This window comes from Aulonocara sp. 'chitande type north' Nkhata Bay, linkage group LG11, assembly GCF_057382095.1.
Source record: "Aulonocara sp. 'chitande type north' Nkhata Bay isolate Kocher_YH1m ecotype deep benthic linkage group LG11, A_spYH_male_GT1.1, whole genome shotgun sequence".
NCBI classification, from domain to species: Eukaryota; Metazoa; Chordata; class Actinopteri; order Cichliformes; family Cichlidae; genus Aulonocara; species Aulonocara sp. 'chitande type north' Nkhata Bay.
In genome coordinates, this window is record NC_141354.1 from 11,632,636 (window position 1) to 11,648,243 (window position 15,608).

Genomic DNA, 15,608 nt, shown 5'->3' on the forward strand with positions numbered 1-15,608 from the left:
TAGTTCATCACAGTGTCTCTGGTAAATCACAGTATTTCTGCTCTGTTGTACTATTTTTCTAAATCATAGTGTTTCTGTAATGCTTAAGTATTTTTGGCTAAATATATTCTTTCTGTTATCTTATACTATTTCTCCTAAATTCTTGTATTTTTGAGAAGTTATCATGTTTCTGGTAAGTTACAATATTTCTGCTAAGTTCTGCTATGCTATTGTATTTCTGCCAAGTATTATGTTTCCTCTAAGATATTGCAGTTCTGCTAAGTTATTCCATTTTAGCAAAGTTCCTTTGCTTCTGCAAAGTTTTTACAATTTCTGCATCCACACTGCATTTTCGCAGGAAATGCAAATTTTTCAAATTTTTCGCCTCTTAACGCGATCTAATTCTGACTGCTCATCACCCTGTTTTACAGGTGCTCGCTCTCTTCTCAGTGGCGCAGTTGGTAATGATACGGGTCTGAAGCCCAAAGGTCGTGGGTTCAATTCCACCTTGTCCACATGTTTTCTTCCACTACAAATTAATACACTATCACAGACCAGTAATTCATATTCATCATTTATTACAATTCTGCAAACTTTTATGATTTTACCAGCTTTTCTAATATGGACCTCAGATTCTTGTTAACAGTCCATGGCAGAAATGCATACAAGTACACAGCCTGATGAAGCAGACAGAAGCAGTACCTCTGATTGGTTCAGCATTTTCACCTCTTATCAGCACAAATCTCAGCCTCTTCTGCTGTTTTCATTAGCTTTTTCACCTTTTGTCAGTTACGTGAGAACCAGTTTGGCTCAATGAGTAGCTGAAAAATATCAGCCTCTTCTGCTGTTTTAGCAGGATTTCAGAGTTCAGCTTTTTCACTTGTTTTAAGCACACATTTCAGTTTCTTTACCTCATTTCACAACAAAGTTCTTCCTCTTCACCTCTTTTCTGCTAATTTGAGCTTCTGCTCCACAGTGCACATTTTCATCATATCTTTGTTTGTGACCAGAACTCAGAGGTTGGCAGAGGTTCGAATCCTACCTGTGACAGTTGCTACACATGTTCCCTGCTTGCATGCACTCTGCTTTCTTGACACTCTCCAGTGTATCATTACACATACAGCCATCTTCAGCAAGCACTTCTGCTTCTACACCTCTTTTCAGCAGATAATTAATAACTTTGAAAAATTCTGCTCTTTCTGCTAATTATTGCTTTTCAACTTTTTCAGCTTTTTTCAGCAGACATCTTTAGCGTTAAGGCATCCACACAGCATTTTCGCAGGAAATGCAAATTTTTCTAGTTCTTATTGCAATTCATCATTCATTCAGACAGGAACGTTAACATGTTCAGACTGCAACAACTATGGAAAACAGTCTTACTCCTGCGTGTCACACATACACTGAGTCAAATTACGGATTGACAAAGGTTAGGCCAGCAGAAACCTTAAAGCCACGATAATCCAGTAGTCTTATAAATGATGTGCAATGTGACTGAGGCCAACCTGTTATTGATTCAAATATAAAGAGATTAAATGGCGTAAATGAAAATGTTCAGTAAGGCAAAGATCCCAGCTTTTCTTAATGAGCTGTATAGATAAATGACCAAAACATCGACAAATCTTCTTTGCAGACCCACAGTTTGTTATCAAGGCTAGAGCATGACATGCACATTTTTAGCTAACTGTGCAATAGCGTCAAAACTTTTGCTATGAATTGTGTGCTCCTCCTGATCATGTAGTACAGATAAAACAGATGTGGGTAAAATAAAAATGATTTTATTTGACAGAAACACTATTTCTAAAATTCAGAAATGGACAGCGTGTATTTGATTTGAAGGGTTTTTTGACAGTTGAGAGGGCATGAATCTCTTTCAGACTTTTCCACCAAAGCAAGATCATCATCACTGGTACTTCCTCAACTCAGCACTTTGACCTTGGTGATTTGTTCTCGCCTTCAAATTTATATTCACAGAACTACTGACAGCAGAGAAACAAACTACACGTTGTAATAAAGATAAATTTAGGGCAACAGCAAAATGGTATTTGAGAGTTAAACAAACTTTACTTTGATTAATATGTATAATATGATCTAACGTGGCTCATTCAGACTGCTCAGAGCAAAGTATTACTGGGACAATTTGGACAGAGTACAAAACAAGCCATGACTCGTGTCTCCATAGTGGCTTTTGACCTCTTCCTGTGGAGACAAAGCAGAATGAAGCTGACCAAAACACACTGAATGGGACAAACCCCCTGATGAGTTACACGAACACACTAGGAAGCCTGTGCGCAGATTTGCAGAAACAGACCTCAAGTGCACTCTTTCCGATTAACCTTTCAGATTAAACTGAGCTGCGAACTCCTCAAAGAAAAAAACAAAACAACAACAAAACATTATCTGAAGTTACAGTCTGATACCGAATGAATGCCGTTGTCTTTGCTGTTTGTCTTATGCCACCAACACCATCAGTAACCTAGCCATGCATGTAATTCTGCATTATGAACCCATCAACTGGCTGCCATTGGAGCACTCTGATAGTCGGCAAGGCAGGACTTGAATGTTTCACACTATGTTCTTCATTTCTTATGGAATGAGGAATGTCAGACTTGATGAGGAGATCTTTTATGCTACAGTGATTTTGCAGCCTGTAAAAGTGCAACAAGAGAAACTAAGACAAAAGAAAGACGACTCCAGCAGCAGTAGATTGCTGATGTGTGTGGAGCTTATGTTAAATGGTAAATGGCCTGTATTTGTATAGAGCTTTACTAGTCCCTAAGGACCCCAAAGCGCTTTACACATCCAGTCATCACCCCATTCACACACACATTCACACACTGGTGATGGCAAGCTACATTGTAGCCACAGCCACCCTGGGGCGCACTGACAGAGGCGAGGCTGCTGGACACTGGCGCCGTCGGGCCCTCTGACCACCACCACCACCAGTAGGCAATGGGTGAAGTGTTTTGCCCAAGGACACAACAACCGAGACTGTCCAAGCTGGGGCTCGAACCGGCAACCTTCTGATTACAAGGCGAACTCCCAACTCTTGAGCCACGAACACCCTGTTAGTACAGTGGAGGTTTCCAATCCACGTCTGCGACCGTCAAATAGGACTTTGATACCAGGGGTGTCAAAAGTCCCCTTAATTACTACAGGGTGGGCCATTTATATGGATACACCGCAATAACATGGGAATGGTTGGTGATATTAAAGTCCTGTTTGTGGCACATTAGTATATGTGAGGGGGCAAACTCCTCTAGATGGGTGGTGACCATGGTGGCCATTTAGAAGTCGGCCATCTTAGATACAACCTTTGTTTTTTTAATAGGAAGAGGGCCATGTGACACATCAAACTTATTGGTAATGTCACAAGAAAAACAATGGTGTGCTTGGTTTCAAAGTAACTTTATTCTTTCATGAGTTATTTACAAGTTTCTGACCACTTATAAAATGTGTTCAATGTGCTGCCCATTGTGTTGGATTGTCAATGCAACAATTCTCCCACTCTTCACACACTGATAGCAACACCGCAGTGGACATGTATCAAGCTTCTCCATTAGGCAATCCAATGAACAAGTCTGGACTGGTACTCCTAAACCTTGTGGAAGGCCTTTTCAAAAGAGTGTAAGCTATTAAAACTGCATAGGGCTGACATCAAAATGGAATGGGATGTCAAGTTCATATGAATGTGAAGGCAGACGAGTGAACCCTTTTGAAAATATAGTGTATTTGTATATGTTTTTGTGAGTTTGACACTTCCACATTACCATTAAATTGCACAATGCTTTTTTAAGCCATATTTTTTTAAACTGGATGTAAAATATAGGCAAATTAATATTTATTAATAAAACAAATTGTCATGTTTCAGCAAACTTTAAAGAGTTAAAAAAGAGGAGTGTACTCTCATCACTTCTTAATGAACATACAGAAAAGCAGTGTGACTGTGGTGGTGATGGATGATTGCTGTTTCACATTATTCAAATGGTCTGGATTCACATAAACCATGAAATACTAAGAAATATCCAATCATATGATATTTACACCAACAAACTAATTTTCCCGTCATATTCAACGGCCCCCATTCCAGGAGAAATACATACATGTATGTATTTCTCCCTCCTCCTAATTTGACAAGACAAGAGCTGCAAGTGAAGGCCAACTGCTGCTCTGCACTACTGTGCTCTGCAACTTCACCACACTTTTTAGAAACCTCAAAAAACCACTAAAGTACTCATGAAGCTTTCTCAAAGCTACTAAAACTATTTCCATTTAGAGAAGCGGTACATCACAACAGAGAAGTCTCATTTAACTGCAGGGTCATGCAGTCTTGGTCAATGTAAAGAATGGGGACTATCACCTTATTTATTCACCATTTAAACTGGGGCTTCAAATTTTAAACCAACAGACTGCAAAAGTGTATATGAGCTTATTTTTGTACTTCAAACAAGTTATGCAACTACTGGAAATTTGTTCTAACATCACTATTTGCATGGAAATAGGTTTAGAAAGGACCATTTATTCTGAGACCTAAAATCAGAAGACCGGATCGGCAAATGAAGACCTGTTTAGTGGTCATTGTGGCCTCTCATTTTGGTTACAGTAAAAATTAAAACCTAAACCCCACAGGGAGCTCCACCTGATTTACCATAAAGTATTTTCTTTCCCTGCTGCTGGCACCATTATTTGTCCAACATCTGGACACAGTGCTCTACAACTGGCAATCTGCTCCACCCAGCTAATTTACTGTGATTAGCTTTAATGAATGTACAGTGAATGGAGACAACTAGTTCAACAAACCTTCCTTTCCACTTCACTGTTCTGTTTCCTCCTTTTCTTGTGAACTCCAGAATAACCTGTGACTGATTTGCTCCAACAGGCTGTGGCAGATATTTTTCCATTTCTTTACAAGTTTGCTTGAGCGCGCTACTTTCATGTGCTGACAAATGTCCATGGCCTTAGGGTCTATGAAGGAGATTGAAAAGAGAACGTGAGAAGTAGGAGGGAACAAAAGAAGAAAAAACACACTTGTTCTGAACCGTTTTGTAAAGTCTGAAGCTTTCACTGAACAGTGGTGCTACTGTACAACTGCTGCAGACGGCAGACATGTTTTACCTCTGCTAACACAGAATGAGATGATTTGTAAACCATTTAAAAACTAGATTTTGTTGACATGACGTTGAAATGCAATGTCCGTATCTGTGAAGGCATCACTGATGCTTGAAGACGACTACAACTTTTAGAGCAACATGTGCTGTTAAACAGACAATGTCTTATTTAAGCAGGACAGTGCCAATCCACATTCTGTATGCAATCCAAGACTGTCAACGGGCACTGACTTATCACCAATTTAAAAAATTTGGTTAACAAAAGAGATCTTGAATTGCTGAGCAGCTGAAATTGTATATCAGACAAAAAAGGGCAGACATTGGCTTTTCAAAGTTCAGCAGCTGGTCTCCTCAGTTCCAAAATGCTTTCAAGGTGTGTAAAATTTTGCAAGGATGGCATCTGATATGTTCTTTTTGTGCTGTTACTTTTTAAAATAAATAAATAAATGAATAGTTTCAGTGATTTGTTCATTTTTTGTTCTAGTTTCAATCTACATTTTACAAAATATACCAGCTTCTTGGAATCTGGGCTGTTTCTTTGGAGATGCAGATGAATTAAAAGACTAGTTCTTTAGCCTTGCACATAGAATTTAAACACCATTAATGGCTTTTATTAGCAGATAACTGTGGCTCTCATACTCATTTACTGAAAACCCTGTAAACTTTGTAATGTCAAATCGCAGCGTTGAACAGGAGTGTGCTTGAATAGACAGCCTGGAGCAAAGCTCTGGCACTCATAATAAGATTGTATTTTGTTGGATCTGGATCAGTCTTTTTGCTCCTGTGCAGCCTTGACTGCAAAGCCCTGCTTTTTTACAGTATTCATTTGACAGCAGGATATGTAGTGAATGAGCTTTTGTCCAAGGTGAAAATGATGAATTTCTGTTGAAGACTGAAGAGGGGAAAAATACCACACCACATGATGCTTTCTCTTCATCTCAGGGTATTAGTGGAAGCAACAATGTGATGACCCTTGTCCACTGAGATTACAACATTGAGATCTATTCCCTGTCCGACTACAGAAAACTAGTCAGACGGTACCAGGGAGTTTGGTCTTTTTGTCTGGATCAGAGCTGTAATCTCCTTTAAATACATCTACTGGAAGTGGGAGAAAAGTACAGCAGTTTGACTGCCTGCCATCCCAGCTGGATGGGGGACGGCCATGCATCTCAGATTTCATTTAAATCTGTGTTTATCTTATGAGAGGTGCATCATTATATGTAATATACTTAAATGTCAGAATAAAAATATGTCAACAGGGCAGTTGCAAAAAAGCTCGAGTCCTGCAGTGGTGCAGGATTTAAAAATACTACACAGCGGGGGCTTAGAATCAAAATGATGATATTTAGATTGTCAGAAACACCCGCAGATTGGAGGTTGCAGTCAGACAGGGGTAGAAAAGAGCCAGTATCACATGCTATATCAGTTAAGAAAGTCCCAAGCCAAACCGGCTAGATTTCAGTTAGTGTTAAGTTCATGACTTCTAAACGTGTTTTTAAAGCTCTCCCAATGATAATGAGATGGAAGGACAGATACAGCATGTATGCAACATCTCTGTTCTGATCTTTACTCGCATAGTAATTGTAAGCTGATGCTATGCAAAGTCAATTTAATGTTTTGAATAAGTTTGCAAAGTAAAGCACAGATAGTTCATCGTGTTATGCTGAGTTAATGATAAGGCAAGTTGCTACTTATCGGATGTGCAGCAAAGAAGAAATGAAATAAAACTAAGAAATACAACAGAAAGGCTTTCGTGTCAGAGCTGTGAATGTGACATTGTTTTGTTGTTGTACTGTTGATATTAGACCTGTGGAAAAACCATTGAGCTCAGAAAGGATCCACTGTAAAGAAAAAAAACGGAGGCCTCTTTCTAAAGTTAGTGGGTGTGAGAACAATATGTGTGGGAATTGCAGTTCTTCTAACAATAAGAACAACTATACAGTGAGGCCGCTAGAGAAAATAAATAGATTGGATCATGAAAAATGCCAACTATAAATAACATTTTTTTTAAAAAGAAAAAAAAAAGATTTCATCTGTCATCAGTCAGCTTCTTTATCTGAGAATTGTTGCGGCTGCTGTTGCTTTAGACTTCTGGTTTTATTTCATATAGGTAAGCCATTAACTTACATTACTGGCCTGGTGTGGGCTTCCTGCTGTTAAGCAAGTGATGATAATGAGCGGAAGGAGACCTTCTTAGCCAGTGCACTACATGTATCCAATCAAATCTCCTGAAGGAGCTTTCTTGTTTACACATTGAACTTTAAAGGCAGTTTAGTGTATCCCCTGATGGAGAACGACACTGTGGAGAACAGCGCCCAGGGCCTTGGGCTGCTTCTCATTCAGATGCGTCTGACCGGCAACCAGGAACCTGATTCTGATTTAGAAGGCATTTATGGCAGGAGATGGCAAGGCCTTCATCCTCGGCTAATAACAAGTGGGCCAGAGTGGAGACGCCAGCTTTTGAATTGTATCATAGCAGAGGACCACAACTCAACAGGACATCCTAAGCTGGATGTTTGATTCTGTTAGGTTTAATTACACAAGAATAATCGAAACCACTAGCAGTGGAACAATAAGCAGGGAATCAAAGGGGCCAGTGAATAACTGTTAAACCCCCACCGTGACAGTGCCACATGACTCAGTGCAATGTCATTTGTGGTTAGAGAGTGAAGCAGAAACTGGAGAACACCAAGCATAAGTTAGAAAACTACCATATTTGATACCCTACATAGGTTATGTTAAGTACACTCCAGTCTAATTGCTTGAAGCTGCCAAGAGCTATTGTCGTCCAGCGTGGTCACAATTATGCAGCATTTTATTATTTTCAAATGATCAGCCAAAGCAAGTACTTTTTTGGAACCTGAAGCTACTTTAGTCATGTCTGCAACGCTTTTGTAGGATGATTCACCATTTCTCTCTGTGCATCCCTGAGGTCCACAAAAGCATTGTCCTGAGCCTCATCTTTCTGCCCTACTGCGTCTGATCCAGACATCAGTAAAACACTTCGAAAAGGGCCAAAATGACACATCATTAAATCATGGCGGTGAGATCCAAAGCCTGATAAAGGAAACTTGCCAAGTCCTACCAAACACTCTTCTGTTCATAACACAAAACAGAAGATCGACTCCATCTGAGGATCTTTCTGTAAGAGCCCAAAAGTCTGAAGTAGATAGTAGTTGAATCCACGCTGTCTTCAAAATAACAGACTTTAGTTTAAACAGTGCTCCCAGGCAACTAAGTCCAGACTATACAAGCTTTACTGACAACCAGCGTATCTTTTTCTTCACTTGATTTCACAGTTGCGAGACCACACAAGTAAACAAAGAACTGTGGTATATGTTAGGACCTCGATTTTCCACAATACCACTAATCTGTCTCCAATATTCAGAAACTCTCCAGGATGTTATTGTTGTTGACGGGGACCTCTGACTCACAATCTCCCTAAAAGCTGTATTTTTAGAAGCTTTATTTATTGTTCTTATTATTATCAAAGCTGAGTGGGACTGCACAATCACATTTAAATGGCCATTTTATTTTACAACTCAAAGGGAACACACATGACAGCATTTACTCTGCATTCAAGTGAGCAACAAAAGTTACAACAAACCAATCGCTTTGTGACTTTTCAAGCTGCGTCAAACAAAGACGGATTAACACTGTGTGCGAAGAACAAATATTTCTAGTAAAAACACATTAGAACTGAGGAAACCTCAGTGGTGAGCGAGTGGAAGGAAAACAAACTCAATGTTCTGGCAAAAAAAAGGACCATGCTTAACGTGGCACAACATCCCTACAACTAGTGACTAGTCTGATATAATTGCAGGTTTGATTCTTCTACCTGACCAAGCTAAATCTGAAAGTGTGTCACCTTTTCCTTTACAAATCTGCTGAACACATGAGTTCAGCTCGAATCATGACTCACAGCCCTTTTAGGCAACATACAAGCATGTTTTTGGTCAAAACTGTCAAGCAGAGCTGAGAAAGGTGCTGTCATGTAGCCAGGCAAGTACATCTGGATCACTCCGGCACAAGGCAAAGTTTGACATGCTGCGCTAGGTAATGCCGATCGTTTATTATGCTGTCATGCCACGGGCTTGTAACTGGCTGCAGTCTTTAAAGTGTCAATGGCGCTGTGCTCATTTATTTTTAAGCGGAATGGCTTGTTGTAAAGCCATCACACTTTTTTTTTAGTGAGACTGCCTTTTAGAAGATCTTCAACGAGCCCATTACGTTCTCTCTGATGAAGGGATATCTTTGATATAATTCATGGTTTTAAGAGTGCAACAGATGCCAGTCGGTCAAGTTGCATCCTGTTGAAGTACAACAATCAGCAACCGTAAAGATTTATTTTCCGACAAGAGCATCCAAATCTCCCGAGGCCAGGCAAAAACTGCAGATCGATGCAATCAGTGAATACACCAACAGTTTACATCATCTGTACACAATGTGAAAACATGGGAATGAGGTGGATGACTCACTGGCCATTTAAGCCCTAGCAAACAGGGGAGGGGGAGAAGGCAACATCTGACTGACAGTAAATGAGCATGGGATCGATTTTTTCATTTGACAGCTCCAACTCACGAGCATTAACAAGGAAACTGCTCCAGGTAATGCATAGTGTGTCATGCATACAATTAGGCTGATGACTTTTGAGGAGGTGGTCATAAAAGGGGAGATGTGTCATTTGTTAAGACACTAATTGCTCATCTAGATGGGAGTGCTAGTCGCTGCTACAGTGAGTGTCTCAGAGAGAGAAAACACCCCACACACTGAAGATAATTACCCCAGAACACAAGAGTAGATGCAATTAGGATGAAGGGAAAGGGAGGGCTTTTCATTTAGTCATGCATCGTACTTAGCTCAGAATTTGGCATCGACTGTCTCTGGCATGTTGTGGTTACGGTGTGCAGACCTTTTGCATTACCAGCAGCAAGCAATATTTCAGAAATCCAATACGAGCAGACAGCTCAGCTGGATTCACAACCCTTAGATGAGTAGCATCGTATTATCTGTGCAGCTAACAGTATTTTTGCTGAGTTTTAGTCTATTTTGTTTACACTCTTGTGCCAAAATTGTTATTACTGTATAGGAGGTAGGGCTGCACGATTAATCGTTAGAAAATTGCGATCTCGATACATACTTATGTGCGATCTCATTTCCAAATGACAACGATTTTAAAAAAAAAAGAGAGAAAAAAAAAAAAGACGACGACGATTGTACCGCATTTTGATCCGGGACGTAATCTGCATGAAAATAAGTGCTCACTCTTCCTGCTCAACAAATGACAAGGGCGGAGCCTTATACCACGTGATACAGAAGCTGTGCCGTGTGATGCTAAAATTATCAGGGAAAAAACAACGGAGAGCACGTCAGGGATGACGAGAAAGTGACAGGAGAAAATCCGTCCCGGTCAACCACCCAAACATCAATAACGGGAACCTTATACAGCGCTTCCCTATACACGTCAAACTCCCGCAGGCACAAAGAAATTACGGAGGCTATCACTTATCACCTGACCAAAGATATGGCTCCCATCAACACTGTGCAAAACGAGGGATTTAGGAAAATGATCAACACCCTAGACAAACGCTACACAGTGCCGTCCCGCAACTATTTTTCTATTGTTACACTACCTGCTCTATACACGCAGTGTCGAGCAACGGTGGAGACGGAATTTCAAGCAGTACAACATTTTGCGGCAACAACAAAACGTGAGACATTTGTTGTTTTTATGTTTATTTATTGTTTTTATGTTCAGTCTCAACTGTTACGAAGTTGATGTGCAGTTAATAAGTGCAATAAATATTTATACTGGAAAAGAAAATCGTGAGAGAATCGTGATCTCAATTCTAAGCCAAAAAAATCGTGATTCTCATTTTATGCAAAATCGTGCAGCCCTAATAGGAGGCGTGATAATGTTCCAGGAAACAGCCCACAAAGGGCACCAGTGCAAGTAGTTAGAACAGCAGCTGTGCTGGAAGCTGTCTGGGCATACCTGAGAACATGAAATGGGAGATGGGCCAAATTAGAAATCAGGTTAAAAATGTTGTATATGCTATCATGTCATATCAGTGGTTAATTTATATGTTCAGTGAACAGTGTTTATTAAAATTTGATTGAACGGTTTGATGTCTTGGCCTGTATGCCCACAGGTTCCAAGCAAAAAAAATGGAAATTCCAATATACTTAAGGAGAACCAAACAATGTCAAACAAAAAGTTAATATTAATAGATTCTGCCCATGTTACTCCTACGTTTCTACTGCTATCTAAGCTGATAATGCTCCAAGTTTGGGAACTGTAGTTGATATAGTACTAAAGTGGATGCCAGCAAGAAATATAATCATGCCGCTCAGTCTGTGAGTTAGCTGTGGGCTAGATTTTAAAAGACGCATTAAATGTTACTGAAGCAACTGAATCACTTGTGACACTGACAGAAGAAAGTTCCAAATGAGCTGACTATATGCCAGAGCTGGAAGTTTGCTTTATTATTTTGTGAAATCCCACAATATCAGGAATTTTAAGTAATCAGTTAGCTCTGTTTGCTGGAGGATCCACATGGGATCCCTGAGGATATCTTTAAAAGTCTGGAACTTTTTTGGAGTAGGGGTGGATATATGAATCAAGCTTCAGTGAAATCAGTTGAAAGTTATTTATATAGTACCAAATTACAAGAACTATAGCTTTATATTATCAGGTAAAGACCCAACAATACTAGAGAGAAAACCCCAACAATCAAACTACTCCCCGATGAGCAAGATTTGGTGACAGTGGGAAGGAAAACCTCCCTTTTAACAGGAAGAAACCTCTGGCAGAACTAGGCTCAGGGAGGGGTGGCCATGTGGCACATGGCTGGGTAGGAAGAGAGGACAAACACTAACACTAGTTAGCATTTAAAGTGTTTTATAAGAATTACGAATGCAAATAGCTGACCAAATTAATTTGACTAAGTGAAGATCAGCAAGTGTGACCACCTCTATAACGTTTTGGTAGTCTGGAACATTCAGGTGTGTTAATACAATGGCACAATCTTTAGGTGAGGGGAGGAAGACAGGACAAAGACACACTGTGGAAGAGTGCCAGAGATTAATAACTAATAATCAAATAAAAAGTGATATATAAACACAGAGTGTGTGATTGATCAGTTTGAAGATTGAGCCAAGAGTGTACCTCTCTTGAAACCATGCCTGGGTGTGTAGTAGTATTTAACCCTTTAAGACCTACCATAGAACCAAGTCCACCAGAGCTTATATTATTATTATTTTTTTACATGCTGTAGTGCCATTTGTGGGAGCATTTCAAGTTGCTATACATCAATACAACTGTTATAGCCCATATTTTAATAATATGTATGCATTAAGTCCATAGTAATTACATAAATTGCAAAAAAGTGCAATAAACTACAAAAAAAATTGAAAATCGCTTTTGTTTTGTTTACATATATTTCTACTTGGAGAAATTTAAGAGGTTTATCCCTCAAAACTTTAAATACAATAAAGTTGCAAAAAAATAGTTTCCCACCACAGGAAATTTATTTTGAGTGTCTTCATAGTTTTATTTTGGAGATACAGCAATTTTTATATACTGCAGGAAAAACAAAAAACAATCCTATGATGCAAATTTGCAAAGAAAACAGCATGTGCATCATTTCACTGTGGGAAGTGTTACGAACAGCTGATAGGAACGGCAAAGCGTGTTTCTGGAATATTATGTTTTTGTTGCTGCAAGCGCTTTTTATGCAATTTTTGCAAAGCTATATGTGGAACGAAACCGTGACCGAGGACAAGCTGATGGCATCAGATGTAAGTACAACTCCTCCGGTTTCATATGCAAAACAAATTATTGCGCTAGCTTACACGGTTCAGATTCTACAGGGATTTAAAAATTGTTACGCAAAACGGAGCGTGCTGCTCTGACCGGCTTTAAAGGGTTAACAATGACTTTAAAAAAAATAATATAAAATGGTGTGCAACACCACTGAAGTTTTGTTTTTTTTTAAACTCTCTTTTCAACCAACGGCAGTCACTCTCCAAATAACTTCTGCTTAGCTTTCCGAGCTTCCCTCGGGTCCTCTTAATCAGCGGTCTCCAACCTTTTTTGCGCCACGGACCGGTTTATGCCCGACAATATTTTCACAGACGGCCTTTAAGGTGTCGCGGATAAATGAGGGAGGGGCTAATAATCGGCTCAGTCATTTTTAATTATCGTTGAAAGCCCAGATCGTAATCGTGATTAAAATTCGATTAATTGAGCAGCCCTAGTGTGTAGTTCACGAATCTCTCCTAGCCAGGTTGGTGGAGCAATTTTTCTGGTGTATGTTATAGTGGTTTATAAGTTAAAAAAAAAAAAAAAATCATACTGCCATTGGCACTATAAAGTATAAGATATATTTATGCACATCTGACAAAATTGATTTTGAATTAATTCTATATATGCTCATTTTTCGGGAAATCACATCAACACAACTGCACATTCAACATTCAAGCCAACCATGATTATATTTTACCGCACAACGACTGGCAGCATAGTTCCTCTAGAAATACAGAGTCAACTATTAGCAGTCCACATTTATCAGTGAATCTCTTTGACATAGGAAATGTCTCTTTATCCATTCTAAGCTATTTTATGGAGATTAATTTTCACTCGGGCTAGAGAATATGTCTGAGTTTCTGTTGACTCATAGAAGGAATATCATTTCTGATGCAAACTGCAGTGGTGAAGCACTAGAGGTTTCTAAAGTGCCTTAATTGATTGCCTCTGTGAGCTGTGTGTCAAAGCCACTGCTGCAGCTCCAGCTGCTGAGCGTGCTGGTTAGCAGCCAGATTAGCTGGCAAGCACCTCTCCTTTGACCTTACTCATAATCTTTGCTTCATGGTGCAAAGATCGGTGCCTCTTCTCAGCTCTACTGTAAACCCAGCTCGGAGGCAGGCCTCTCAGTTTTCAAAACCACAGCTCTGGGGAAATCAGTTAGAAGTTTTTAGGAGTTTTATATCTACCCCTGGGAGACAGATTGTCAAATAAAAGTCAACTATAGCACACTATCAGCATGGACACACAATCAGTGACATGCATGAATGCATACACTCATGGCCTCCACTCACCTGTACTGTAGAGCTGATTTCAGAAGCAAAGCCTCCTGTTACCGGTGCCTCATGACTGATAAGCAAGCGTCCTGTTTTGACCACCGACTGAAAAACAAAAAACACATAAATAAATCAGTGAGCCATCTCTAAACTTGAACAAGCCTTATAGATGGCAGATATGTAGGATTATGACTGAGAACACTTCCAAAATGAAAAGTTCCATCGAAAATCTACAACACTAAATGAAGAGTTAAACTCATGCAGGCAGTTTAATAACTGTGTGATTTTTGGATGTGTGAGACACTGTGTAGAGGTGAAAGCTTAACTACTGGAGGTGCTACTCCTTCAGCTGTATGTGGGCAGGGAGACTGGTGTTACAGAGTCAGAACGATTCACATGCGGCCTGCTGTGGTCAGCTATATCTGCTTCCTTCCCTCACTGTGCATGTGTGTGAGTGCATTTATAAAATGGATATGACACAACCGTACGAGCTGGAGGGCTGATTTAGGCTGGTACACTGGGCCAATGGGACAATCATGGACATTAGAGGTCTCAGCCTCCCAGGCATTTGCATTTGGGTTTTCTGAAACCTGACATTACTGCACAAGGATGCCTCTGCTCCACCCGTTATCTACCACAACATAAAACCAGTACTATACTATAATCTTATCCACTTGCCCAGACCAAAGCTATGTCTGTTCTCTGCAACTTCAGCAAGCCTTTTCTTTTACCCTCACCAGTTTGTTTCCATCAATAAAGTTAAGAAAAACACATCTGATACCAGTGTTGAGCATATTTTTTGCCAGCATTGTTTTAAGATGTGCAACTTTCATGGAGTTACAAGAAGAGTAATCAAAAAAATTAGAACACTTTTTAATAATAGTATATTATCAAGTCAATTCAACTTGTGGGATATTGATCTGGTCAGTGAAGTAGCAGAGGGGGCTATTATTCAGTTTCAGCTGCTTTGGTGTTAAGACACACAATCTCAAGAGCATGGAGGAGATTCCAGGAGACGGGCAGTTACTCTAGGAGAGCTGGACAGGGCCGAGGAAGGTCCTGAACCCATCAGCAGGAGCGGTATCTGCTCCTTTCTGCAAGGAGGTACAGGATGAGCACTGCCAGAAATACAAAATGATCTATAGCAGGACAGTGGTGTCAATGTGGGCCCTGTCCTTACTGTGCAGCTCGATTGGCATTTGCAATAAAATACCAGAACTGGCAGCGCCACCACTGGTGCCCCATGCTCTCACATATAAAAGCAGGTTCACTCTGAGCACATGTGACAGATGTACTGCCTGTAAGACCATTCAGCAAGACTGATTTGGTGCTGGGTCAGTGATGATCTGGGGAGGCATATCCATAGAGCAATGCACAGAAAACTGCACCCTGACAATCATTAGGTGTTGAGATGAAATATTTGAACTTATTGTCACACCCTAC

At 40.0% G+C, this 15,608-nt stretch overlaps 1 protein-coding gene across 1 annotated transcript in view; it reads right to left on the reverse strand.

The window, feature by feature from the left end:
* Positions 1-15,608, reverse strand: part of bckdhb (branched chain keto acid dehydrogenase E1 subunit beta) — an 82,634-nt gene that overhangs the window by 13,790 nt on the left and 53,236 nt on the right. Inside the window, exon 9 of the mRNA XM_086310574.1 lies at positions 14,184-14,270. Coding sequence (XP_086166700.1) covers positions 14,184-14,270 — 87 coding nt within the window. The remainder of the gene's footprint in view (positions 1-14,183; positions 14,271-15,608) is intronic.